This window comes from Falco cherrug, chromosome Z, assembly GCF_023634085.1.
Source record: "Falco cherrug isolate bFalChe1 chromosome Z, bFalChe1.pri, whole genome shotgun sequence".
NCBI classification, from domain to species: domain Eukaryota; kingdom Metazoa; phylum Chordata; class Aves; order Falconiformes; family Falconidae; genus Falco; species Falco cherrug.
Genome location: NC_073720.1, coordinates 58274369 through 58301029, shown reverse-complemented (window position 1 = coordinate 58301029; position 26661 = coordinate 58274369). Strand labels below are relative to the sequence as shown.

At 35.5% G+C, this 26661-nt stretch overlaps 1 protein-coding gene across 6 annotated transcripts in view; it reads right to left on the bottom strand.

The window, feature by feature from the left end:
- The window catches only part of PAM (peptidylglycine alpha-amidating monooxygenase), a 152574-nt gene that overhangs the window by 14791 nt on the left and 111122 nt on the right, over nt 1–26661 (bottom strand). For 3 of the 6 annotated variants that reach the window (XM_055698922.1, XM_055698924.1, XM_055698923.1), the window contains exons 13-16: nt 22471–22658; nt 21733–21804; nt 9101–9406; nt 3724–3853 (exon numbers count right to left, since the gene is read on the bottom strand). In XM_055698922.1, coding sequence (XP_055554897.1) covers nt 3724–3853; nt 9101–9406; nt 21733–21804; nt 22471–22658 — 696 coding nt within the window. The remainder of the gene's footprint in view (nt 1–3723; nt 3854–9100; nt 9407–21732; nt 21805–22470; nt 22659–26661) is intronic. The other 3 variants (XM_055698925.1, XM_055698927.1, XM_055698926.1) reach the window with 1 other exon arrangement.

The window sequence follows — 26661 nt, the reverse complement described above, 5'->3', positions numbered from 1 at the left end:
AAACAAGGTTGTATCTCTGGAGATCTCACTAACTAGAAAGAAACCTTAAAACATGACTGGCTTTCCTTATGATTTTGGTTCTTAGTAACAGCGCTGTCCAGACTTTGAAGTATTCCCTGCTAGCAACTACCTGGTTCTTCTGGGAACGGAGTGCTTTCAGCGTAAATAAGAGATTATATGGTATTTTATGCAAAGAAAGCCTAGTGAACTTTGAAATGAGTTTATGGCACTGATCTTCCATGCATCTTCTCCCTGTCAAATTTCCTTTTCTAGGAATAAGACTGGCATGCTACAGAATCAGTCACTCTTCCCTTCCCAGTGTTTGAGACCAATTTCCCAGGCAGCCAATGTTCCTTTGTTTCAACTGATAAATGAAGACACAAACAATGCTGACTATTGCTAGCTTAAAAGAAGCAAGACCAAAATCAAGCAGCCAAAATAAATTAATATCTTACTATTATATGTCATATTGCTTTGCAGCATGGTTTTGTAATAAGTTCTGCAGTTTGATATCAAAGGACAACCAAAATATGCTGCATGTCATTATTGCTAATTTCAAACCCCGGTGTGATTCCACAGCTATTTTTCTACTTCTCAGCTGGCCACTTTACACTAATACAAAGAATTTATTTCTAAAGGTAACATCCTTCTGGTGGGCTACATATTAAATTTAGACAGACCACCTGATCTCATAACCCCTGAAGGCATAACCCTGAGTTCTATTCTCGATCAATATCCACCACAACTGTGGTACCGTGCTCAGCCTGAATTAACCTGCCTAGCTTGTTAAGAATGCAGTAACAAGAATACAGTTTATATTCTTTATTATGTCTTTTATAAATTGCATGAATAGTATACATTTTACATCACAAAATGTAAACTGTCAACTGATTCATTCCTTAGCCAGCTGAATAGTTCCAGTTTTTTTCATTCTGAACAGCACATGCTGCATATAGCAAAGACAGTTCTGAAACTGAGGAGACAAGCCTGACTTATTTAAAAGGAATTTTTTCTCTTGTGTTTTTAAATCATGCACAGAAGGAATGCTACAGCCACTGAAAAGCTGCTACTTTATTACAGGGCTTGCATAACTGCTGTTGTGTTCTAAAGCAGACTGAAGCTGCCAGATAAAACAGCACAGACCATTCACCCAGCTGTATTTAGCTGCCTGGGGATCCAGCTTCTACTTCTTATATTATTAATGCATTGGAAACATTTGTCTGTGGCCTAACAGCACATATTGTATTTATTTAGTTTGTTTCTATACTGTGCTGTTGAAGCAATGAAACAAGAGAAAATAAATTCTGGGTGTCCAGGCTTGACTGATTCATCACGTTTATGATTTGGTAAGAAATATTATACTCAATATACAATATATTGTGTATTTGCAGCTAATGATAAACATCAACTTACAAGTTTGATAATTTCTTATCCCTTCCCCATACAACAGTCATGATAAACTCCTTTCAAATACTCATTTTTTATTCCTTTTTACTGAAAAATGAGAACACATACACTTCTTTCTCTTCAGCACAACTCATGAAAGGGTCCCCAAGGCTATTTTGTATGCTCATGAGGTACCCAAAGATAAAAAAGGAAGGCTGACTGGCTGAGCACACTTTTGTGTGATGCTTCTCTGTGCCACGAGGCATGGAACAACAGCTTAACCACAGGTATGTTTTCCAAATATATTGTTTTAAAGTTGCAATAGTCTATAACCATTTTAGCCTATCCTATTTAAGGGTTCCTACCAATACCAGCTTTCCTATACATTGATTAACCATGCTCCACAAGAAGAAGAAAAAAAATCACAAAACTTGTGAACAAAACCCCTCTGAAATGAATAAGGATTTAATGCGTGGTTATCTTTACGGAAGGCCCATAACCAGGTTCAGTTAACAGCAGCTCATCTTACATCTTGGTTACGTATCTGGGACGGAAATGTTCTGATAATATTTACAAGGCCAGGCAGTTTTACTCTGGTCCAACTTCAATTCCCGATGATGGCAGATAGGGCAATATCCTCACACAGGACTGATATCTGCAGATTAGCACTACTAATACTAAACATAACATAAAGCATTTTTCTGGGAAGTCTGATAAGCACAGGCTAGAAACACTCAGAATATGAACAATGGCTGCTGTCAAGGACAGGGCTGAGTTAGGTGAACCTGCAGTGTTACCCAGCACAGATGGTAAGTATGTGGATTTCCAGACCCCAGACAACAGCTCCAACCTTTTGGACCCACACAATAAGAAAGCTGAAGTTCAGTATCTCTCTGAACATGGTTGAGTCATTATGCTTGCTTGCTATTTTAGGGAACGTTAATTTTTTTTTGTTTTCTTTTGTTTAAAATCTGTAGGCTCTCCAAATACTTCTTGGCCTCAAACTCCAGTTTTGTGCCCTGGGTTGTGTATATACCTCAGTTGTCAGACACTCAGAAATATACATCAGGAGTAAGAAATGAATACAACTGCCAGCCTATTTCTGAATATTTTTTTCAATTGTTTCTTCAATGACACAAAGAATAGCACTTATGTTTATGCGTAGGATGAAAAAACCCAAATCAACATCAGCTTTTACTTGAAGCTCGAGTAATGCAAATCGCAGCATGCATCATCCTTTCAAATTTTATAGCCTGTACTATGTACACTTGAGCTGGAGAGATCACTGATACAATGCATGCGGTATAAATGATTGCCTTATCTGCTGGATTATGTTATTTCACTAAAAACCCAAAGAACTTACTTTCCTTCATAAAACGGTATTATAAGAATAATTTGTTATTACAAGTTTGAGAAAGCTGCCCCCCGTAATTTTCAGAAGCTATGTTGTCTTAAAATGAATCTACCTGGAGTTGGGAAAAAAATACTGTTTAGTTATACACATGGAAAACCGATGCTTAGAACTGAAAAAAAAAGCACATTTAAAAAGGGTACTACATCATATTCTGTTACAGGCTAATACTATTTCCTCCCAGTGTTCTGTTACAATTTCATGGATCTTTTTCCCGAAGTGTCCTTTTAAACAGCCATACTATTTTAAAGCTCAAGGACATAAGGACACCGTATAAATAAAGGCACTATACTTTATTTGGAATGTTCTGTTCTTAAAATAATGTAACTTTGAGTATATTACTTTACAAACACTAGAAAAATGGCCATTATAAAGTTTGGACTTTTTTTTTGTTTGTTTTGAGTGACACTAAGTGTAGTAAATTTTACCAAATGAGTAGAACAAAGCCTGTTTTGAGGGAATACCTTGTAACAATCCAACTTTGTTCAGTGGACATAAAACCAAAAAAGAATGAAGATACACTAGAGCTATATTTGCATGTCTTAAATCAAACTGCTAATAGTAATACGCCACACTAAAACATGATTCTCCCAAGCTAATCAGTCTTGCTAAAAACATGGAGAAGCAGGGATAACTAATTTCAGTGACTATTATACTAACATGGTCATGAAGTTTAAGGACCTAATGTACTATGTCCTTTTTCTCTGGAGACACATTCTGACCATCTGAAGACCCAGTAACCCCATCGTCTTGAACTGTCAGTCACCACTTCCATTCTGCATCTCCCAAAGGCACTTTCAGCCAAAGAACTGAGTTTTAAATGGAAAAGGAACTGCAATCTGTCTTGTCTTTTCTTGAGAAGACACGCAAACAGCACACAACAATTTGACCTTCCAAACATGGCACTGGGCAGAGTATCTACTTACTTTTCATCCCAGACATGATCACCTCTGTGGAAGATCACTAGGTTATGTTCAGGGTCCAGAGCCAGCCCAGAAACCTGGCCTAGTTTGAGGTCTAACCCAGGCCACTCCACAGCCTCTTCTATGTGGAAATCTGAACAAAGAAACAAATAAACAAAAGACAGACATTCATGTAGCATATTTATAAAAAAACCCATGGTTAACTGGCATTTGCTACTGTTGGGAATTATATGGACATTTTCTTACATGCAGTATTTCCATTAATGCATTGCAATTAATTCCAAGCACAGTTTTATTACAGTAAAGCATGCACAAGCACTGGCATCCTGCTACATCTAGGATGACAGAAACTTCAAAATTGCCTTTGACTCCATTCTTTACTCCATTTTATAAGGATACAGGTACTCTAGAAGTTTTAGGAGCTCTCTGAATCTTTCTACATTAAAAGATTACAGAAATATACAACTACTATCCAAAATCAGCAGGCAAATTTAAATATTAACCTGTCAGTATTTTATTAAAAAATGCGTAAGTAAGACTATGAATCACTAAACCAACTACATATCAGAAGTGGTTGATTCATGACTTTTTTTCAAAAAAGCTTTTAACACTAAGAAAAAAAGACACAGGGAAGGAAGAAAAAAGCAATGAGAAGCAAATAAAACTAATTCTGTGACGTTTGCCTATGACGTTTCTTACTCCCAACATATGCGTTAGTTCTGGATAGTGTTCGTGTCCGTATCTTAATCCAAATATTATCAGCATGAATGGGAAATAGATGTCTAAATCTGATGAAAGAGATGAAGAAGGGTAGAATATCTGTCATTGTTTATGCTGTAATACACTGTTTTAAAGAATAAATACTGGATAGTTTTTTAATAACACAAGTCTGATTTTCACACTAAATCAACAGCACAGGACTTAGCAAGTGAAACATGGCTAAGAAGTGAGATGCTTCTTGTGTTTGTCTTAAATCATAAAACTCCTCAAGGGAGACAAATTTAGTTTCAACTTACAGATTAAAATTAAAAATATAAAAAGATGTTTACTTCAATCTTCTTTGTTTTATGTACTAACAGACTTGCACTGATTAAAGGCACAACAGTACACAGTTTGGAAAAGTTGCAGAGTGTTGGCTACTAGGATTAATTCCTCACAAACTGCTTAAATGCTATTTGGAAGAGGTTAGTCTGGGCTGCTCTGGCAGTACTAAAAGACAACTGAACAATATTCCCCAAAATAAAAAAGTAATGGCAAGGCAAATGTCAGTAATGCTGATAAAAGAAAAAAACCCGCAACCAAATCCTAAAATGCCTTCTGCATATTAGAAAAGCCATCACTCCTTCCTTTCAGAAATTAATTTGTTTGGCATAACTCAGGTATTTCTAATATGTAGACTTTGTATGTAGGTAAGTATAGACAAACTGAAGGTGAATAGAAAGCAATTTCTTTGCAGTTACGTGAAACTGGAGCTGTTTCACTAGTATTCAATGTGTTTGACAGCATCATGCTCTACTTCACAACTTTCAGTTCACCCAAAGCCTGCATGTTTTGCTGTTGATCCTGAACACTGGTCACTGCGCTACCATCTAGGCAGGTGAAACACAGATCCCCATTCACAGAGTGCCAGAGCATCAATGCTCTGAAACAAGGCAGATCACAGACCTTAAGACACAGCACCCAAGAAGTCTGAGAGGGTTCAGCTGGAAGTGATCTTCTAATGAAAGGAAAAATGAAATGGAAAACAATGTCCGAAATCTTCAGGTCACCTGTGCAATCTAGCTGATCTGATAAGCATATCCCCCATTCCCCGCCCCCCCCCCGATTTCACTTGGAAGAGATATAGTCTGAGAGTAACAGCAAGGATGGGGTGGAGAGAAAACCACTCTCTACAATCTACACAGGGGGAAGGAAAACCCAGTGCTGAAAACCTTCCACAGATTAGGAGGTATTTTACCTTTGTAGTTCTAGATAACATTGCTAGAGTAGGTGACAGGGAAACTCTTCAGGCTAACACAAACCTAAGACAGACCTAAGACAATCAGCAACTGCAGTGAATCCAAGACAGTAATCAGAAACTTCTGAAGCAAGAAATTCTTTGCAGTGCAAATTCTGGTCACAGCAGGTGCAGTACCAGATTATTTTCATGGACGTTCAGATTTTGAAAGGCATAAAAGGACAGAAATCCAGTGTCTATTTCCTCACTTGCTCATCCCATGTCAGTGTAAGTTAACTTGCAGAAAACTTGTGTATGTTCAATGTTACAGTGTCTCTTAGCCTCTGACCCTTTTCCAACAATGCTAGAAAAATCAGAAGGCTAAACACAGAAAGCCTAAATTTTGGCCTCTGTAAAATTCAGTCTCTCAAAAGGCATGTACTATACAAGATGTTTATGCTTACACTTAAAGAACGAAAAGATTTCTGATAGATCAAAACAATAAAATGAATGTACAGTGAAATACACTCTAAACACATGAACTCCAACTTCCACACAACCCTTAGATAAACTCACACTTTTCCAGAGGCGATTTATTATTGTTATCTTTTCTTTTCCTTTTGCAAGTCCCATACTGAAAGTCTTTTGACACAGATTCATCTTAAGGCAACTACCTTTTTTTTACTCAAACCATACTTAATAAATTTAGATTTCATTTATCTAAGACTTAGTATTATTTTCCTACAAAACTAAGTGGTCCATGGAAAAGTTACACACGAAACCAAAGAAAATTACTTTTCCCCATTAAAATATTTTAAAACTACTTTTAAATTATATAATCACCAGTTTTGTTGTAAATGAGATTTCTAAACTAAATACCAGATTTACCATGCAGTATAGAGTAGCTCTTTTCATCAATGAAACCATAAAGAATTACACAGATTTTGAACATGCAAATCAGCTTCTGATCTCTCTACAAGTAAAAGAATAAATCCTTATTTATCCGCAAAACTGCAATTTACTGTCCAGAAACCCCTGGAAGCTCCTGCTTTTAACATTACAAATTCTAGTCATGTTGCATTTACTCCCTGCCATCAGAGGGATGTAGTCATTTAAATCTTGACAGATATAAGTAAGCACAGCATAAGAGTTTTAAAAATTGGAAAATTAGACTGTTTGCCTTTATTAGGAGGTATAATTGTACTGGTTGCAGTGACGTTGAACAACCAGACTAATTAGTGACCAGTCTCAGGGAAGTAAGGTAACAGCAGTAAGAGTAATAGCATAAAGTTATTTATAACAATGTTACTTCACATATCGGTCACTTGCTATTTCAGGCCGGTTACATGTTTAAAATTGGAATATTTGCAAGACAAAATACTAATCTATTTTAACTCCAGTAACTTCTAAACAGTTAAATGAAAGTTAATTTAATTTATTAATTAATTTATTTAAGAACAGTTTCTTAATACAGTTATATTAAATTAATTAAATTAATATAATTCATTTTATTAATCTATTAAATTAATATAAAGTTATATTATAGAGATAAATTAATATAATTTTTTATAAAATTAAATGTAATAAAAATAATTAAAAATAAATTTTAAAAATAATAAATTATTTAATAACAGTTAATTTAAAAGCAACCAGAGTCTTGTCATAAGAAACACTGAATTTTTTTAAAAGTAATACAGCAAATAATTTTATGAAGGGTGCAATTTTTTTTTATTAAATCAAGATAAGTTAAAACAGTTTTTCTTCCTCTCCTTCCTCTGAAGAGGAAAATCCTGTTATGGAAAGTTTTTTTCTTCTAATACATAAATACTTCCCAAAACGGAAACTAAACATGTGCTTAAGGATTTTATTGCTATAAACGTGTTCTTTTGCCGAAAGATGGCGCTAATAGCTTCTGCAGTTCAGAACTCCTGTAGTTAAGACTTATCTCAAGCACAAAAAAATATAAAAATAAAATCAATTCTAATTAAGATAATTTCCGTTTTCCTTTTTGCTGTAACTCAAAATTGCATCATTTGAAAGTCCGTTTATTAATTAGTCCTCCACCAACAACTTCCCCCAGAATGAATATACAGCTACTAAAGTAGCCGAGCAAATGCTTTCTGTAGTTAGAATTCATGCCATATGGCGTGCCAGCTAAGCCATTTATTCAGTTCACTGACACTCCCTCTTCTGGATCAGTTAAAACAGAAAGGAAATTTCTTTTTTTCCCTTACACACCACATGCTATTAGTCTGAACAGTACAAACTGCTTTCCCAGAAATGCTACAGACATCACTCTTCCAAGCATTTAATTCCAGTGTCACTTATGGAAGTATTTATGATTTATTTACAGTTATGTCAGGCACACAGTAACATACCACCTGGTTTTTGCCCCTAATTGACCAACTAGACAGGCTCTCATTTAACTGACTGGCATAACCTAACATTGGAAAGACCTCATCTTTGGTTTTCTGTTAAATACAAACCTAGAATTACACTGAATTTGAATACTGTAACAGAAACTTACATAAGCAGAGACAATACATGTTAACATTTTGAACTGAAATAAAAATCAAATGGATAATGAACGATGTATACTTGTGTACAACAATACTCAGAAACATCAAGCTGGCTGGCTGCAACATAAAAGCAAGCATGTGCTGCTACAGCTTATGCATACAGATGACTTTCATGCATACATACCAGTTTCTTTTATGAGATACTCGTCACATGCTGCATTATCTAGCTTTCCACATTAGCAAGTAAGACTAAGCACAATAAATATCACAGAGACTAAAATGCAAGTAAAACAAACACGATACTTTCATGGTTTCTGCTGTCATAGAAACCTGAAGGGAATGAATTATAATCTTTGCATAATAAAACAGCCTCTTCAATAACGTTTGGATATCCAAGCCCAATTTGAAATAAATATGTGGAAAATTTTACTTCTCAAAAATTTTTCAGGATTAAATACCACTCTTTCTGAACGAGAGAGAAAATGTGCAATAGAATTACTGCAATGGATTTTATAAAATTCTGTATCTGACAAACCAAGGTAATCAGAAAACTCATAAAATGTGTTGATAAGTTATTTGTATTAAGAAAATTCTTCACTTCCCATGACTACCATACCCTGCCTTAACCTTGTTTTAGCATAATTGATATCGAATCATTAAGTAAAAGTCTTCAGAGTAGAAAAAATGCTCTGTGTTCCGAAAAGTACCGGTATTGTACCATTGGTATACGTTCTTTCTTCACACATGGAGAGGGAAAAAACCCCGCTGAAACACTTCTAAAATAAGAGGGAAAACATTTCCATAATTAGGAAAACCGTCACATAAAATACTCCTACACATCAATTGATATTCCCTTCAGATTTTGCTAATGTGGATCACAGCTCTTACATTGCATTTCATTGTATAAAATTAACCCCTAACCCACCTCCTGTATGTTCTTTTTCCCAGCTTCCCTCACCATGTTTAGACTGTTGTAAAGAGAAATGTCTGTTCTCTGGTGGCCTCAAGGTAGACTCTAGTCTGTGAAATTTGTGAATTCTGTCTCTGACAAGAATAGTATTGTCCCTCTCATCATGATTTGTGATCTCTCTGGCAAGATCCTTCTTTTGGACTACATTAGCAATCTCAGCTACAAGATCTGATTCTGCCTTTTCTGTAGGGTTATGGTTATGCACATGTACAACATCTTCCCTTTCTCCTAGCAGCTTGGAAAGGAGTGAATAGAAATCACCTGTACAGAAAAGAGAAAAGATAAGAGGAAAGGAGGGAAAAAACAATTATAACAAATTGTGTAGTTTTAGAAAGCTTCAGCAAAGTATACTGTAACAAAGTTATATAAACAGTCATTGTCAAAAGTAGTGTAAGAGGGAACTGTTTCAGCCTCAGGAATTGAATGAACCAACTCTCTGGTACAAAAAGATAATGTCCAATCTTTATCAACTTCAATTTACATAACAATGTCCACTTTTACCTGACACTCTAGCATCAAAAAATCATCACCTCTGCATAGATGTTCTTGGAAACAAGGAGAAAAATGAAAAAAGTGTGCAAGTTTCAGTAAAAGAATATTTATGATTGAATTACATGGATTTGCCAGACTGCTGCTGACTTAATTTTATTTTTACAGAACAAAGTAAAAATTCTATAGTTTTATAAATTTGTTCACTTACAGAGACAATAGACAGTCATGTTCATTTCAAAATATATTTCTTTGAAATCTGTCATTGTGTAAGAAGCTTTGGCTGTAAGAAAACAAGACTTTCACATTTGCAAACACAGTCCATACAGCATACTGTAGAAAGAAGACACACTAGTAAAACAGAGGGATCCATTAATTTTCACTTATTCTCTCTGGGTCCTGTCCTTCCTCTTCCTCCAAACAGTAACTCCCCTTAGTCCCAAGATCACCTAGCAATGCAAGGAACAGTAGTATATTTTCTCCAGCTACTTGCTAGCAACACAGTTATCACTATAGCTTTCTTAGATACCAAGAAGCATTTCAGTAAATTCCAGAACAATAGCTCATAGTAAACAATCGAAAATTAGGTATGCAAATTCCAGAACCACAACTCTCTTCACAAAATATTCAAACCATTTAACAGGTTTTGATGAAGTCAATGTTAAATTCCTTGGATTATATACAGTGACAGCATGATGACAAGTACATCCCTCTCCTGGAATTCTCTGCTAACCAGCATGTAACCAACTTGTTAGAATTTGTTAACAAAATATCTTGGCTACCTGAAACTACTTTCAGTTCTATTAAATAAAACTGCACATTTGACTGGAAAGAGACATCCAATATGCTTTAAGATTTTATGCAAGTAGGTATACTTCTATTTCATTTTAAGTACAAATCACTCATAATTAAAAAAAAATAAAAATAATTTATTACAGGCTACACAAGACATTTTTTAGAAAAGCAAAACAATAACTAATGACGCTTTCAGGAAATAAACCCATCCAGAAGCAGAAACCATCATTTGCAGCCTGGGACAGAGGAAATTAAGTGTTTTGGAAATCACCCAAGAGGATCTGTCATTTTTATAAACAGTCCTAGTTCAATGATTTTGAGCAGGATTCCATTCCTTGCCCTTGGAAATGAAACATCCCAGATGAAATCTCCATTATAAAGTAATCACTGAAGTAACAGGGCCAATTTCAATGAAACAAACAAAGCAAATTAGATCAGAGAGAAAACTGTTAAACTATATAACTGTATATTATTTGCTTCAAATACAATTTTGAAGCTAGAATGCTTCATAGTCCTAACACTGCCATTCAACTAGTTCAACTATTGACTCAGAATGAATCCAAATATTCCAAAAGTATGATATAATAGAAGTTTTGGATACAAACCATATTTATTCTGAGAAAGGTTTATGATCATGTTAATCAGGTTCAGTAGTCTATACTTAAAGCATCCAGGAACTGGTGCCAATGTAGAAACACGTCTGAAATTTCCTTTGTTTAGGAAACACATGGTATTAAAATACACTCTATTGGCCTTTATTATATTTCTGCACCATTTAAAAAATTGGTTTAAAAAAACAATTTTAAAATTAAACTAATTCATACGTACTAATGTTTTGGGTTTATCCATGGCCAGAGACCCGCAGATGAGCAAAGCTCGCTGATTTCACTACATGCAATCACGTCCAACAGAGAGGTCTCAATGGTAAAAGGTGTTCTGCCTAATGTAACTGGAAAGTCTCCCTAACCCAACAAGCCTGGTGCACTTTCAAACTACAGACTTTTTTAAAGCAAGTTTAATGGCCCTTGCCCAGTTCACTCTTTTCTAGTTTTGTATCATCAGTCTGATCAATTTACTTGTAATTCTTGGTCACAAAAAGAATAACAACATGCTACAGTTCGTAAAAAGGTTTCAGATCCCTAACTGGCAACTCATATGCTCATTGTATTTGAACAAAGAACTTTGCTGACTTCCTGCTTCAGGCAAAGACATTGCATTCTACCTCTGCTGAACAATGGTTGCCACAGAATAATTAACTCACCCTATAAAAAAGGTATTGTGTGTTGATTTAGAAAACAAACAAAAAAGTGCTTCCATTTACCTGTCCTGAAATTTGCTTCTCTTACTACAAAATAATCTGCTACGAGATAGGACTCAGTGGAGGACAAGAAGAAAAGAGAGCAGAAGAATTCAACTTAAAAACAACCAAAGCCCAGGGAACAATTTTCAGGAGAAGGTGCTTTCACAGAAAATTCCAGTGGTCTTTATGGGAACTATTAACCAGTGACTCACCTCCAAGGAAGCTGATCAGTTTTGGTTCTCTCCTAGCACTGAGCCTATGATCTTAAGATACAGAAGGAACTTTCAAACAGTGGAGTAGAGAGTAAGGTGGTTATAGTATATAAAGGTGTATCAGTGGCTATAGATGAAAAATTTTCCAAATTGAACCTCTCCTATTCGTGCTTTTGTTGGGCAGGGTTGCTGTAATAACAACAGTTAAGAACATTTAGGAACTGTCTGAATGTATGAAGAAGGGTGTGCCTCAGAGTGAAAGTGGCCTGTAGCTGCTCTGAAACTGTGATCTTTACCTTAGGAAAGTGTGTTTGAGAAAATGAATATGAATTCTCTACACCTTAAAGCCCAGCACCTCCATACATGCCCAGCACCTCCACCCATACACAAACAGAAGGCTGAAGTCTTCTATCAATTTCTTGGCACCTTGACACAACTGTAAGTAGAAAGCAGAAAAGATGTGTGCAGATGTGAAAGGGATAAATTGAAGCTTCCTAATTATTCAATATATGCAACTGCTCCCTAAACTCTGCACATTGAATGGAGGTCCCATACTATTTGGGGACAACTTTTTTCAGCTTTGTTTGTGAACCCCAGGCAGATTCCAATAAATCTGTAAGCAGCATATTTTTAAGAAGTAGTTCAGAATTTACTACAGATAACTAGCGAAGTCCAGACTCAAGTTGTTTCTGATTAACAGTTGTGCTCTGCAAACATGAAAGCACAATCTCATGTTGCTGCTTTACAGCTGTCTTGTACTAGCTCGCACAGCTGAAGACTGTAGTTTGCTTGAAGATGCTCAATGGAAAAGGAACACCAGCAAGAGACACAATGTTACTTTTCAGTCTTGTTTGAAATGAGACAGCCTGGCCTTTTGAACGCCTGGGTATGACCAGAATAAAGCATGAGTGAATGAATGACTTGCTCTTGTTGAAATATCTGAAGCCTAGCAGTGCAGTCTCAGGGATGCTGACTGATTATGTTATTTTCACAGAGGATACTTACACACACTTCTTATGTGTAAGCTATCAGGACACTTCCCTCTGTGTAATACAGTAAAAGATGATTGGCAACAAATACCTACAGTTTATTCTATTTTGGAAGAAGTGACAGCTCTCAAGACCAACATCCCCAGAATGAAAAGATGCACAACCATATTCCAGTAAGTTTAAACTTAATTAATCCTGCAGTTCTACACTACAAAATTCTTTTACAGACCAGTGTTTTGGAAAACAGTCATATCAACAAATAAAATAATAACATTGGTGAATTCACTGCATACTGTGAGCTGAACATCACCTGATCTCAATAGAAGACCAGATTAGTCTAAGGTCAATAAAACACTTCTGTTCGTTGATGACCAGCATCTGGGTTGAATCCCAGTGGTGCTGAACTATCCATGTCTGAACACCGTCCCTAGTTCCCAGTGCTAGAGCATGAGGTCCTGGCTCTCAGCTGCCATCCATGGTCCCGATGCAGCACACCACTATGTTGCTACACGCGCCGACTTCCAGCCCAGGCAAACTACCCAGCCATGGTGCTGCACGACTGAGCTATGAGACACATGGGAACTTCAGCCCTAGTAAGTCTGTCCAGAGAGCTTGAACATATAGCTGTTAAGAAACGTACGTGAAAACTCATTGTACTGCATTTTAGAAAAAATGCAAGAACACCCTCGTGGTGTCTGAGAATTCTCATCTCCAGAATTTGTATTTGTGTCATAATGCCTGTACAGTTTCACTGAGATAGTTCAGATAGGCTTCCCAATCTGTCACTGGTGTTCCAAACTTCTGTCAGGAATCACACTGAACAGGATTTCTAACACAAAGCCACTACTGCAGCCTTCTAAAAAATAATGTCTTACCAGGAAATAATCAGAACTGAGGGATTAAGAGTAAAAATCTATGAAGCATTCCTCTGTGCTGACAGAGGACTGGTGTTGCAAAGTTTATCTGTGTGTTGCTGCAGCTCCGTTGGTGTGAATGCTTGTATTGGAAGTTTCCTCTTCTTGAGCTTATCTGATCTGACATGGAGCCAGTATGCTGGTCCTTCCAAACTCATGTCTCAGCCTTATCTATCTCATGACCGTAGTAAGAGACAAGTTTTCATAGCTGACTTTGGGTTTCCTAATTATCTCTGAATAAAATGGAGTGTATTCTGAGACTCGTGTTTCTCTCTTACTAGGAAGTACTTCTGTTTAGTATGTTCAGCTGACAAAAATAGTCAGTGCTTTGCCTTTCCTTAAGTGCTGAAATCAGGCTTTAAATGATATAGACCCCAACCATCACTTCACCTGTTCTTAAATCTCAGGTAATGTTTATGTACTATATCACGTCATATAACAGAATGTGTATTTCAGCTGAAGAACTATCTTACTGATGAAGATACGGAAATCTGGCTGAAAGTATCACCTTCAAGACTGTACTGTCATGAATAAATGCCTTCTAAATAAACATCTATCAAAACGAAAAGTTTAGTTTGCTTTCTTTGGCTCCTATATAAAGCTACTAAGCTTATTCTAACAGGCATACATAAGATAACACTGATGGTAGAAAAAGGGAGAAAGGCGAGTAAAGACATTGCAGAAGTGAACAAAATCTAATGTCTATTTATTTGGAGTGACATTGTACAGTTTGATGTAACAGGCCAAAAAAACTTTCAATATAGCTTCTAGTCTGCTATTATTTTTCATGCAAGTCCTACCATACCGATCTAATCTGTTGCTTCAATGAAAGCATTGGAAAGATTCCTGAGAACTAAGAAATATTAAGTAAGGCTGTTTTCTTTTTGAAGGGATTTGAGGAGCTGGAGGAAGGAGCCACAGATATGAGGAAACGAATGGAGTTAAGCTGCTCTAGAGATTCTTGGTCACCATCACTGTGCCATAAGTAATGTGCACTTATAGCATAGCCAAACTGACATGTTTGAAGAACAGGAACAGCTCTCGAGGCATTTCTGATCAGCTTACAGAGCTAAAACAAGATGCAAGAAAAGGTTAAAAGAAAATAAAATCATTAGCTGGTTTGGGGTTTTTTTGTGTTTGCAGGTCCCTAAGAAGGGGACATTTTACTACTATTGCAATGTAAACGCACTTTGTTTGTAATTAATTCTTTTTTTTTTTTCTTCAACTGTCAAAATGTTTTAATCTACAAATGTTTTGAGAGTCCAAGAGTACTTTACATAATCACTAGGTTAAAGGAGGTTGTAACTGGGAAGGACAGTGTTAAAAGTAAGAGAAAATACGAAAGAAGATGAAACAATCTTCACCGAGAATTACATTTTGTTAGTCTCAGAACCTGAGACTCAAAACGCAAGCTGGTCATAGCTTGCTAATTGCCCTATTCTTTCCTTTCCTTTCTGATCAGTACTAAGTTCCTGACAATCACCAATCACTTTACTACAATAAAATTCTTAGCAGCTACTGCTAAATAAATACTGGTTTTACTACATAGGACTTTCCTGTGCTCATTCAGGTATATAACACACATTTGTAATTCAGGCACACAGTGTGCCCGTTCCACCTCAAATTTCTATTTCATGTAGTACATACTTGTGAATACATTTCTTCTCACAAAATGATAAATACGAGACCATGTTTATTAAAGAGCAGTTCTTTTAAGCATCATCATGCACTAGTTTAAAAAAAAGACACGAACTTTTTAAGAAATGAAAACATTTTTCCCATAATAATAAAAATAATAATAAAAATATTTTTTGTGAGTTTCATACTTGTGCTATGACTTCATAATTTCTCTGAACTCTTCCTGTACTAACACAATGTCCACTTTCCATTTCTTCAGACATGCTAATGATATCAAAAGCAGTTTTTGCAGTTGTTGATTGATAAGTACTCTTTCACATTACAGAAAATAACTAGGGGAAATCCCTTTGAAATTTTAAGAATCAGAGAACATAAACCAGGTGTCAAACAGTAAAGATTAAAATATTAAGTTTAAAATGGCTTCTTTCCATGTTCTTATATTCTTTTCTTGCTTAGGTATACAACCTATAACAACTGCAATTTTTTTCTTAGATCTGATGCTCCTTTCTCACTCTGCTGAAGATGCTTCTGTAAAGATTATGAATCACCTTACTCTAACCCAATCAAAGGCTTACCTTTCATTTACGACTTCAAGTAACATCGTTCCTGTGTTGAAACACCAAGCAAATCCTCTGCAATTTTGAATCTTCCTAATTATACTTCTTAAATTGTAAACATTGCTCTTAACACCTTTTACCCTTCAGTAGCACTTTCTTCCAAGGTTTAATTCAGTCACTTTTCTCTCACTTTTGTACTCTTAAGTTTAATGGAGGTTATACCATCTCCGAGCACCAAACATGCCTCCAAGCCTGAAAACATCTGAGGATTTTCTCACGTCTGGCCTTAAACTAAAAAGGCCACATAACACTTCATTCTAGACATTGCACATCAATACCGGAAAGTCAATTTGTCTTCTGTTTCAAGCCTCATCCTTTCTCCTCAACCTAAGAATTTTAACCACCTACCAAACTGACCTCCTCTTTTCTTACAACCACACACAAACTAGCAAAGGTAAACTATGAAAAATTTGTTTTAGAAAGGAAGGTAACTCATGCCTACATTTGCTAGCATAAAAATACATCAAGTCTTACTGTCTGACTGCTGCCATAGGTTTGCCATGTAATATTACCACAGAAAGAGACTACTTCGTTACCTAAAAAATCAAGGACCTGCTTGCATGATGATTCTCCTTTCCTCTTCCTTTCAACACCTGTCCCACAAGAAATTGTAGGCCTCCCTTCACATTTCCCCTTTCCTTCTTTTTCTTTAAAGAGGGAAACAAAAGAGAGATAAAGCAGAAAGAGAAGGAGTTACACCCCCTTCTTAAGTCAATCAGAAATGTATATCCCAGATACAAAAGCCTGTTCAGTACATTTGCACAGAAATGCACAAGCAACAAAATATACAACACCGAACAGACATTTCAGTTTCTCAACTCACAGATTCAGCTACAACCTATCAAAATATTTCCAGCAGTGTATCAAACATGTTGTGCAAAAGTATTAATCTGTGTGGGTGCGTGTGTGTGCACACTTACGTGCAAATATAGCATATAACAACTGAAAAGAATTAAAAGATGGGTTAGGCATCCAACAGGTAATAAATAGCAGAATTATGTATGATCTCAATTCATCCCCCATTTGGTATGAAATCTAATGTTAATTTTTTTTAAAAAAAACCCTCCTCAATGGGTCATCACTATATATTTATATTTAACCTCATCCAAAGAATTCCCCTCCAAGCACTCCTGAACAAGTGTTCTAACTGGACAGAAAGACTTCTCTTAATTTCTATTCTGTCATCTCTGTTTATGAAACACAATAAAACACTTCAAAACCACAGCCTGTCATTTAGCATCCATTTGATTTGGATGCCCACCTAGAAACATCCCAAAATGTGATTTTACAGGCTACTTAGCATTGTATTTCACATCTTACATCTAAGCCACACTTCCAGTCAGTTTCAGTAGGAGCTGTGTATATGGAAGACAGCTTCAGTTCTTTGTTTTGTCAGTTCTCAAAGATTAGGAAAACAGATCAGGAAATCAAACTTCACAAAGGTACCCAGCAACATAGAACAATTCAGCAAGACTGCTCAGTGTCTAGAGTAAAACACATTTTCAACTGGAGAGCCTCAGATATCCTTAGACGATGAAGTCATATTCTTCTCTTTATGTTGTTTTCTATTTAACTCACTATATGCATTCTAATCTCTAAAACAATGAGGCTAAAGTCCAGTGAGGTGTTTTTCTGTGCAACCTATCTCACCACCAGGACAGCAATTCTATGATTGCAGACCTAAAGCCCAGCTTTATAAAAGCTAACTTCTAAATGCTGGATTCAAGCTGTAATACTATTTCAATGTAGGAGGTTTAATGGGATTTCAGTAAAGACACTCAGCTGTGAAAAAGGGACCTCATATGAGTCTAGCTGGGACATGCAAGAAGAGAGAGCTTAAATTCACTTGGATTGAGCTTCACTATTCAAGCTCCTGGAATAATTTGTGCTCATCATTACCATGAAATAACGGGGGATGAGAGAATACTGGCAGTACAGCTGACCAATACTGAAAGCAAAAAGGCTCTCACTTCAGATTCTGTCATCAGAGGTAAAAACGCATTACTGTTTTTGTACTAATTTCTGAATTCCCTAAGCAGTAGTTTAGGGAATATGGTTTGTGGTTTTTGTTGTTTGGTTTTTTTTTACTTAAACATTAACACCAGAAGTAAATTGAAAATCTCATGTCTTTTCTCTCCCGTTTATGTGTAAGGAATGTATACACGTGTATACACGTGCTCTTTTAAAACAAAAAAAATCAAATCTAATTTTGGTTTATATGCTGCAAGTGAATTTTCAGTTCAAGCCAGCCTTAAATACTTCTTTTTTAAACATACTTATATTGACTTTACTAGGAAAAAAATTGCTCCTTCTGCTTCAAAATAAAAATTATGATTATATCTAATGCACAAAAAATGAGATATCAAATTACGAGCCACACATCAACAAATTAAATACTTCATACCTGATTAACCATCGCCTGTATATTCCTTCCTTGTTATTAAGAAACTACTGCTGCTGTATTTATACAGCTTTCAGGTACAGCAGCAGCTGACTTTCTCAATAGTAAAGACTGCTTCACCACTTGCATACCATAACAAACTTAAACTATATTATATTACAGCACAGACTACAGCCAGGAAAGTGTTGGACAAACAGAATCAAACACATTTAGGCCTTTTTTCCACAAGGAAAGAAGAGACATCTAGCAGACATGGTGAATGCTATGAACAGATACTATTTTTTTCATTACTGTATTTACTGAATAAAACTTAATCAAACTTCTCTTGATGAACAAAAAATAAACATAAATATTTTTTATTTTTGCTAGGGACTTTGTGCTTCAGTAGGAAGAGGAAATTCTCCAATATGCACAAATGTCTAAATCAACTGCATTTCCTACAATAATTAACTTCCTATGAACAGTTTATCTTCACCAAACAGTGACAGTGCTGTTTCAGAAACAATCTAATGAGGTCAGTTTCATTAAGGTAAGTTCAGTTTTATTTTAACGCTACAGGGATTTAGCTTTGTCACCATGTTCACTTTGTGATGTTTACTACTTATTTCAATATATTTACATTGTTTATTAATGTCCTTCTGACAAGTGAGTTGATGAAATTGAAAATTTAATGTAAAAGCAATGATAAGTCCTTCAGGTGCTGATACAATGAACTGCCTGTGTGTAGTAGGAACTGCACCTTCTAAATCTATGCCCAGGCAATCGTGATACACACATTATTAGCAGGCAGATACTATCACGTGGCAAGTTTCTTTGTTTTCCCCCTTTGAGGCAAATGCTTAGATATAACACTACTCACACCAGAATTTGACTCTGACCATGCCTCCACACCCAGATTTGTAAATATCTCAGGGATAATATAACAATTTAACAATCATTTCAGTTTTGGTGAAGAAGAAGAAGAAAAAACTGTGTTTACTTCAGTTACTTGAAAATAAGGAGGGGAAAATTAAATTACCACAACATAATGAGTCATTGAGAAAAAACTATTCAAGATAAAAGACAGAATTATAGAAAAATTGTTGAAGTACTATCTTCAGAGCAAATCAAAGGCTGAATTTACTGAGCAACAGCTCAGCAGCAACAAAAACTAATCAAACCCTGCGTTTTGGTGCATCTGTGTTTTGTAGATAAACTTATCATATAAAGTATGTCATGCCAGACCATAAAGGGAAAAAATACGTTGTAACTTTTACATCAGTGAAAGTATGTATTTGTTTGGTGCAGTTTGGGAGTCCACTGCCCCCTACCTCCAAACAGTAGCATCTTGCTGTAGTTAAGCCCTTATTCAAATTTGGCTGATCCTGGCTAACTCACTAAAGTTACTGGAGGAGATGGACAAATTGGCAACACATGTATGTAAAACTACTTTGCCCCACAAAACTGGACTCCCAGTCTGTAGTAGTTTTTATAGGCACATTTTAACAGATCATCTTCAGCTGGTGGCTTTCCCAATGCATCTTAATAGGTGTTCATGTGCTTGTAGGACCAAAAACCCACTTCCTAGAACAGCCACCCAACTTGCCCTCTTTGGAGACAAATATAAAATCAAACCTGATCCAATTTTTCCTTTTGCCTTTTTTGCTTACACGTACATAATTCAACTGAAGTTTGAGCTGTATCAGTGTAAAATTGAAGCTAATTTCCTGTAAATGATAGGAGAATTTATCTTAAACTAACAAGTAAGAACATGAAACAAAATTCTCTCATGGCAACTAGTGTGTTTTGATATTTCACATCATGAACCAAACTAATTTCAAATGGACAAACCTGTGCAGTGTGTTTCCATAGAAACATGTTAGATAAGGATGTACGCTAAATAGTGGTCTCAACAAATGAGACTGCATTGCAGAAATGTAGCTTTGAAATACATTTCAAATACAAGTGGAAAAGATTTTTAAAACAGGACCTTTTTTCAACATTTTGTTTCAAACATTAACAAATTCAATAAAACACACAGATAAGATCTTCAACCAAATGCTAATGCACTTCTTAGTAACATAAGGGTGAAGCAGCTTGTCAGCATAAATCTTGATATAAATTTGTAAGCAGCTAGCTCATTCTGCTCTGGAATAGGTTTAAAAAACCTAGAATTGTATTTCTTTGTAAAAAAAAAATCCATCTTGATTTGACTAAATTAAGTTTCAGATACGGAACTGTAAATATTGTCTCCAGTAGTTTAAGGTGCTTCCAGTTAAGACACTCTTACACTCTAGAAGCTAGTTTTTATGTAACTGTAACTTAATTATTTGAGTTAACTCTGCAAAATGGAAGAGTATATAGAAAATCTAACCCCTTTGGGAGATGTTAGCAAAACCTTTAAGCACTGGCCTCATCTTTGCACTCATTAAAGACAAAAGGAAATTTGCTTCTAATTTATTTAGTCCTTGAACCTCACATTGCTCAATGAAGACAATATGAAAATGTAGCTGATGAGGTCTTCTTAGTGTGAAGAAAAGTCTTGAGGCTGAACCAATGTTTATCTAATAGCATATGATCCCCAGGAACTTTAAAAGTACAGTCTTCTTTTAATATATCTCTGAAGCATAAATAACATTCAGCGTATTTCTAGAAGCTTTATAATCGTCAGGGATTTTTTCCTGCAACTAAGTATTGCACACATTTTTGCAAGAGTTCTTATGCAAATATGCACGTATACACAAATATAGTGAAAAATAATTCAGTACTAAATACTAGCTGCACTCAACCCACTGCATGTACAACCAGTGTTGAAGCACAAAAACATATTATTCCCTAATACCTACATAACAATACAAACTGAGAAATACACCAGGACCTAACAGCAGATAGTTACATATAGACTACAGAATAGTTACATGCTATAGGACTATTTCTTTGTGTTGATTCTTTAGGATTGCACTTAAGAGATAAATTACAACCTTTAGCAAATTAAACCAAGAACAGGAAAAACTAATGAGATTAAAATGCACTAATAAATTTTACCTACAAGGCTAGAGAACAGTGGGAGGCTTATTTTTTTACTACTATTTGTTATACAGTATTCAATCGTATTAGCTGTACATTGCAAATTGTATCAATTAAAGATTAACAGATTAAAAGTTTTGTAACTTGTTAACAATCAGGATATAATTTATCGGTATTTTGCATTAGTGAGTCCTTTACTTAGCATAGAAATACGACAAATACATACCCTGACCCAAAATCTCTTCCTCTTCTTTTTTGGCCTGCTGCAGCAAAGAACTTTTATCAGTATCCTTGGTTTCTGAAAAATGGATTTAGGATATGATGTTAACCTCTGCATGTGAACGGAACTGAGTATCTTCCTACTCAAGAAACAAAATATTCTGAAATGAACATTTGGTATTTTTATCTATCTATAGTAGTTGTACCAAACACTGCAGCAGTAAAACAAAGGGAATAAAAAAATTAAGATTTGTACTTTACTACACAGACATATCAGTCAGATTACTTCTGGATAATACTGCTCCTGCAACTTATATGCCTATTAGTGTTCAACAGAAAAATCTAATTCCTTCCATAACAAGGCAGTAGGATCCAGAAAACTATGGAAATGTTATGATTCAACTTTGTAGGAAATAGACAGAAGATAAAGCAAATATTAAGAAACTGTTAATATAAGGTACTTAAATTTGGCTTAGAAATGAGGTCAATTTTTTGGGTACACAGCTCATGTAGCTATAAAAATGAGTTGAAAATTGAATGATGACAATAGGAAGAAATGGACAGAAGACTATGGCAGACATTTCCACCTAAAACAAAAGTGGGATCTCATGATGTTCTATAATTAGTGGTTTGAATTTTGTTCAGAATTGCATTTCCTTTTTCTGAAAAGTTAGATTTCAAAGCAACACAGACAATCAGTGAGCACAAAAAGACTTGAATAAAATGGATTACAGGTTTTTTTCACCTTCATGATGTCCATGCGTCATCTTTAACATATCAGACTTGACTGGAATAGGAATATTTGCCTCCTGCGGTATATTTCTGAACATCTCAGGGTTTGCATTCTGTGTGCAGGTCATATATGAGACAGCATGCTTGGCTTCCATATAGTACATAATGTAGAAGTTACACATTTCATCATTGGCTGTTCCCCTACACCACACAGAAAAGATGCAGCAATTAGGAAAAAATGAACTTAATATAGCTGTTATTCAATTTGAATATAGCTGTTATTCAATTTATCTAACTTGTTCTACAGAATATTAACAATTTGCAATTAAATGTTTAGAAGTCCCACACTAAACATTAAATAGCTTCGTTGCAGTCAACATCAAAAGTTTCTTTCAGTTTATACCAAAGAACACCAGTTTGCATAAACTCCCCAGGGAAATGCCTAACAATTTGGTTTTGATTCTACAGAAAATTGCATCAACTACTTAAACTGCTTTTCCTTCTCATCTCCCCAGTATATTCCTCACAGTACCCAGTGTGTCATCAACTATGCACATGTTCTGATGAAATATGACAGAACTGCATCATTCATTACATCACCATTTGTATACTTCTCTGTCAACGTGGGGAAACATGATTTAAAATAATTGCAAAGAACGACTATGTTTCACTTCAGCAGCTATCTTTTATGACAGTTTTCCCTCCACCATGTTCAAGTGCACCATTTACTGGGCAATCACACTAGTTCTAATGCAGCAAAACTTAATTTCATTACACATTAAGACACCATAAATATCTCTTAAAAGAGAAGGTAACACTGCCATCTCAAGAATAACTTTATCACAAGCTTCTATAAAGAAACACGAGTGCAAGAGGAAAAACACCAGCAAAATTACGTTCTTTGATAAATGTTGTGCATGTATTTGAAACAGAAGAGGTTCTTCTGTACTGCTACATAATCCTGTTTCCAATAGAAAAAATAGCTGGTACAAGTAATATTTTTTTCTGAAAAATATTACTTTATGAGGCAGACAATAAAGAGCCTGTTTGCAGCTGTGCTCTGTTTCTGGTTTTCTCCTTTGCCATATAGGTTGATATCTTTTATTTACAGCTACAATCCTGACAATGAAAGAAGCTAGGACTTATAAAGAAAGGTGCACAATATAAAGGATTTTATGTTAAGATTTTTTAATTAGCTCTCACAATTAACCAGTGAGCCCGCACTCATAAAAAGATATGGGGGTGGCCTATTAGCGGCTTGCAAAAGACATCAGTGCTGACTTTTCCAGCAGCATCCTGCTGCATTCATTTATTCACCATAGCAACAATAAAAGACACCCGCCAGAGGGAAGACAGGAGGAACATGGGAGAAGAGACTGTTTCAAAAGGGGAACTGGTATTTTTCCATGCATTGAAAATTTAGCATCCCTTGGAGACCACAAGAATCAGACTCTGACTTGGCAAGCTCTGCTTAAGCTTTTAGAAAACATTAACTTCACTGTTGGACTCCCAGTATTTGTCACTGTAATTGCCTCCTCTTTAAAACCCCAGTAGAGAAGGGGATGTGGAACACACATGAACTCTGGTTCATCTGATAAATTACTATGTCTAAACATTTCAAAGTTGATAATTTAAAATATTTACAGTTTGAAAAAAGAAGAAAAATACTTTGTCAACAGTTCTAGTAAAATCACAGAAACCCCAGAATCCTTTTCCTAGATATCTGAACTCCTGAGAAACCCTGTTTTGTGAATGAGTTTAATGAGCGGCAATGCTGATGCACAAGTTAAAAAGAAATAAAATACAAAAATTTCTGCTAACCACCTTCACACTACTGCCACAGATATCTAGAACCACATCTAGATCTTAGTATATTAACAGTACACAGTGAAGCATAATGAAATGGGAGGATTTAGCACCAAAAAGCAAGATAATGCAGTTAAAAGAATCTCAAATACTGAATGGGAACATTTTGCTACAGTCACATAAACCTTCTCTTGAATGATCTAATAACTGCTAAACATATTCTGAAACGGAAAGATACAGGTTGCACTTTTTTCTGTCTGTGAAGAGTTTTTAACAATATGTTACATTGCAACTGGAAAAACAAGCAGCCACCATGACCAATGCCACTTTCCTTTACAAGGATATGATCTTCACACTGAATGGGCTCCAGTTTTTTCATATCTCTCAGACTGGTAAGCTATATACTACCTGACACTATATCAACTCTAATGTTTATTCTGAAACATCATTATCTGTTATAAAACTGCAGTAGCTGCTTGCATGGAGTACTTATCAGTCTGCAGCAAAAAGAAGAAAACTTGCTTTATAAATAAAGAATAGTTGATGTCCTTATTTGACAAAGCGTACTTCAACCCTTTAATTTGCATAAGTTTGAGCTTAAGGAGAAATCCAGCTAACTGAAATGGATGATTTATGAAACTTTTGAAGAGATGTCTCCTGCCTTACCTCTTTACACCAGAGACATGAAGTCTGTGGTCCTGTAATTACCCTGAACTTGTACATAGTCAATTGCACAAGCAAAATCAGGTTTCACTTCTGCCAGTCTCTACAAATTTAAAAGGCATGCCTCAATACCTAATTTAATTTCTCAGACTAGGAGAGGAAGCAGGATGAAAAAGGTTACTGTGAACCATGAGGGTCATGAGATCAAGTAAGATAATGAAAAGCAGTTAGGAGTAACTAAAGAAATGCATTAAAAAACCAAGAACAAATGTCTATAAAGAAACCAAACAGCACCCTAAGGAAGGTATAAATACAACACAAGAATATCTGTCCTCCGTCTCCAAGTCTGACACTAAGTAACAGACTTGGCCAAAAACACCACCTCACTCACATGAAAAGGACCAGTTGACTAGTGCAGAAATTACTACACAGTCAGGAATGGACAATATTGGGAATATGTCATGTTTTAACCACATTAGCACATATTATGTATGGTTAAGATTAACCGATCAGCTTTGAAAAGGCAAATGGACAACATGAACTCTGAGTTTGTTTTAGCCCTGCTTTCTATATAAAAGATAAATCACATATGGAATTTAAGATGGTGATTTTTTTTAGATAGTTTAAGAAAAAGCAAAAACACAGGCAGAAAACTAAATACAGGGACTGGGAAAGTGAACGTGCAGACTTGACTTGATGCTTTTTGGATTTGTATTATTTCACGGTTTTCCTTTCATGTTTGCATTTCCCATTTTTTCAGTGTTTATATTTGGAACTCAAAAGTGTTTTTTTTTAAATATTTCCTTTGAATCGAGTCATTCTTAATGGGAGCAAGACAACTGCAACATCAGGATAACAATTACAAGATCTAAACAACTTTCACTTTACTTATTTTAGCTGCATATCTTTCCATATACCCAGCATTGTTGTGAACACATTCCTTTTCATCCATTCATTTATCACGGTGATCATTATTTTTCAGTAATATATACTTCCATATTATGCATCAGTTTTTGTGAAAAAGTTTAATTATTTTCTTAAAATGCTTATGTGCTGTTTCTCAAAATCCATAGGTAGAAATTATGTAATGAAAATGTGAAGGTCTGCTTCTTTCTTTAATTTCTGTTCCTATTACTTCCCCATTGAAAGCACACCAGTACATTGAAAGAAAAGACCATAACTGTCCTAGGACTGTTTCTTAAACTGTAAGGATTATTCAACAAACAGGAATTACTTTGGGGAAAGTTATGGTAATGTGGCAGAAACTTTCAGAACTTGCGAAAAAAAGATCTACAATTAAATTAAGGTTTTGGATATAATTTTGCTAGTGTTCCAACCTTTGTAAAAACCTCTTCCCAAATAATTAATTTTGTTTCAGCTGCTACTAATCAGCAGCTTAACTACTCACAGAAATGTGATAAATTTGTGCCGAATCCTTAACCTTCTACTCAGATGCAATCTTAAGAGTGCTCAGTGCACTAAAAAATTCACCCCTTGGGGTGCTGCAGAAGACACATCCAGAATGACAAGATTTCTGCAGGAATCTTCATAGCTCTACATATGCAGTAAATTACAGTTCAAAGAACTGGAGCCAGTTAAGAGAATATTAATACCGCATCTATTTTTAGTTATATTTGTCAACTTGACCTTATAAAGCTCTGTCTGTCATCTCTGGCTGAATAGGACCACTAACAAACACAGTTCAGATTTTCCCATTTATCATTAATAGTCATTT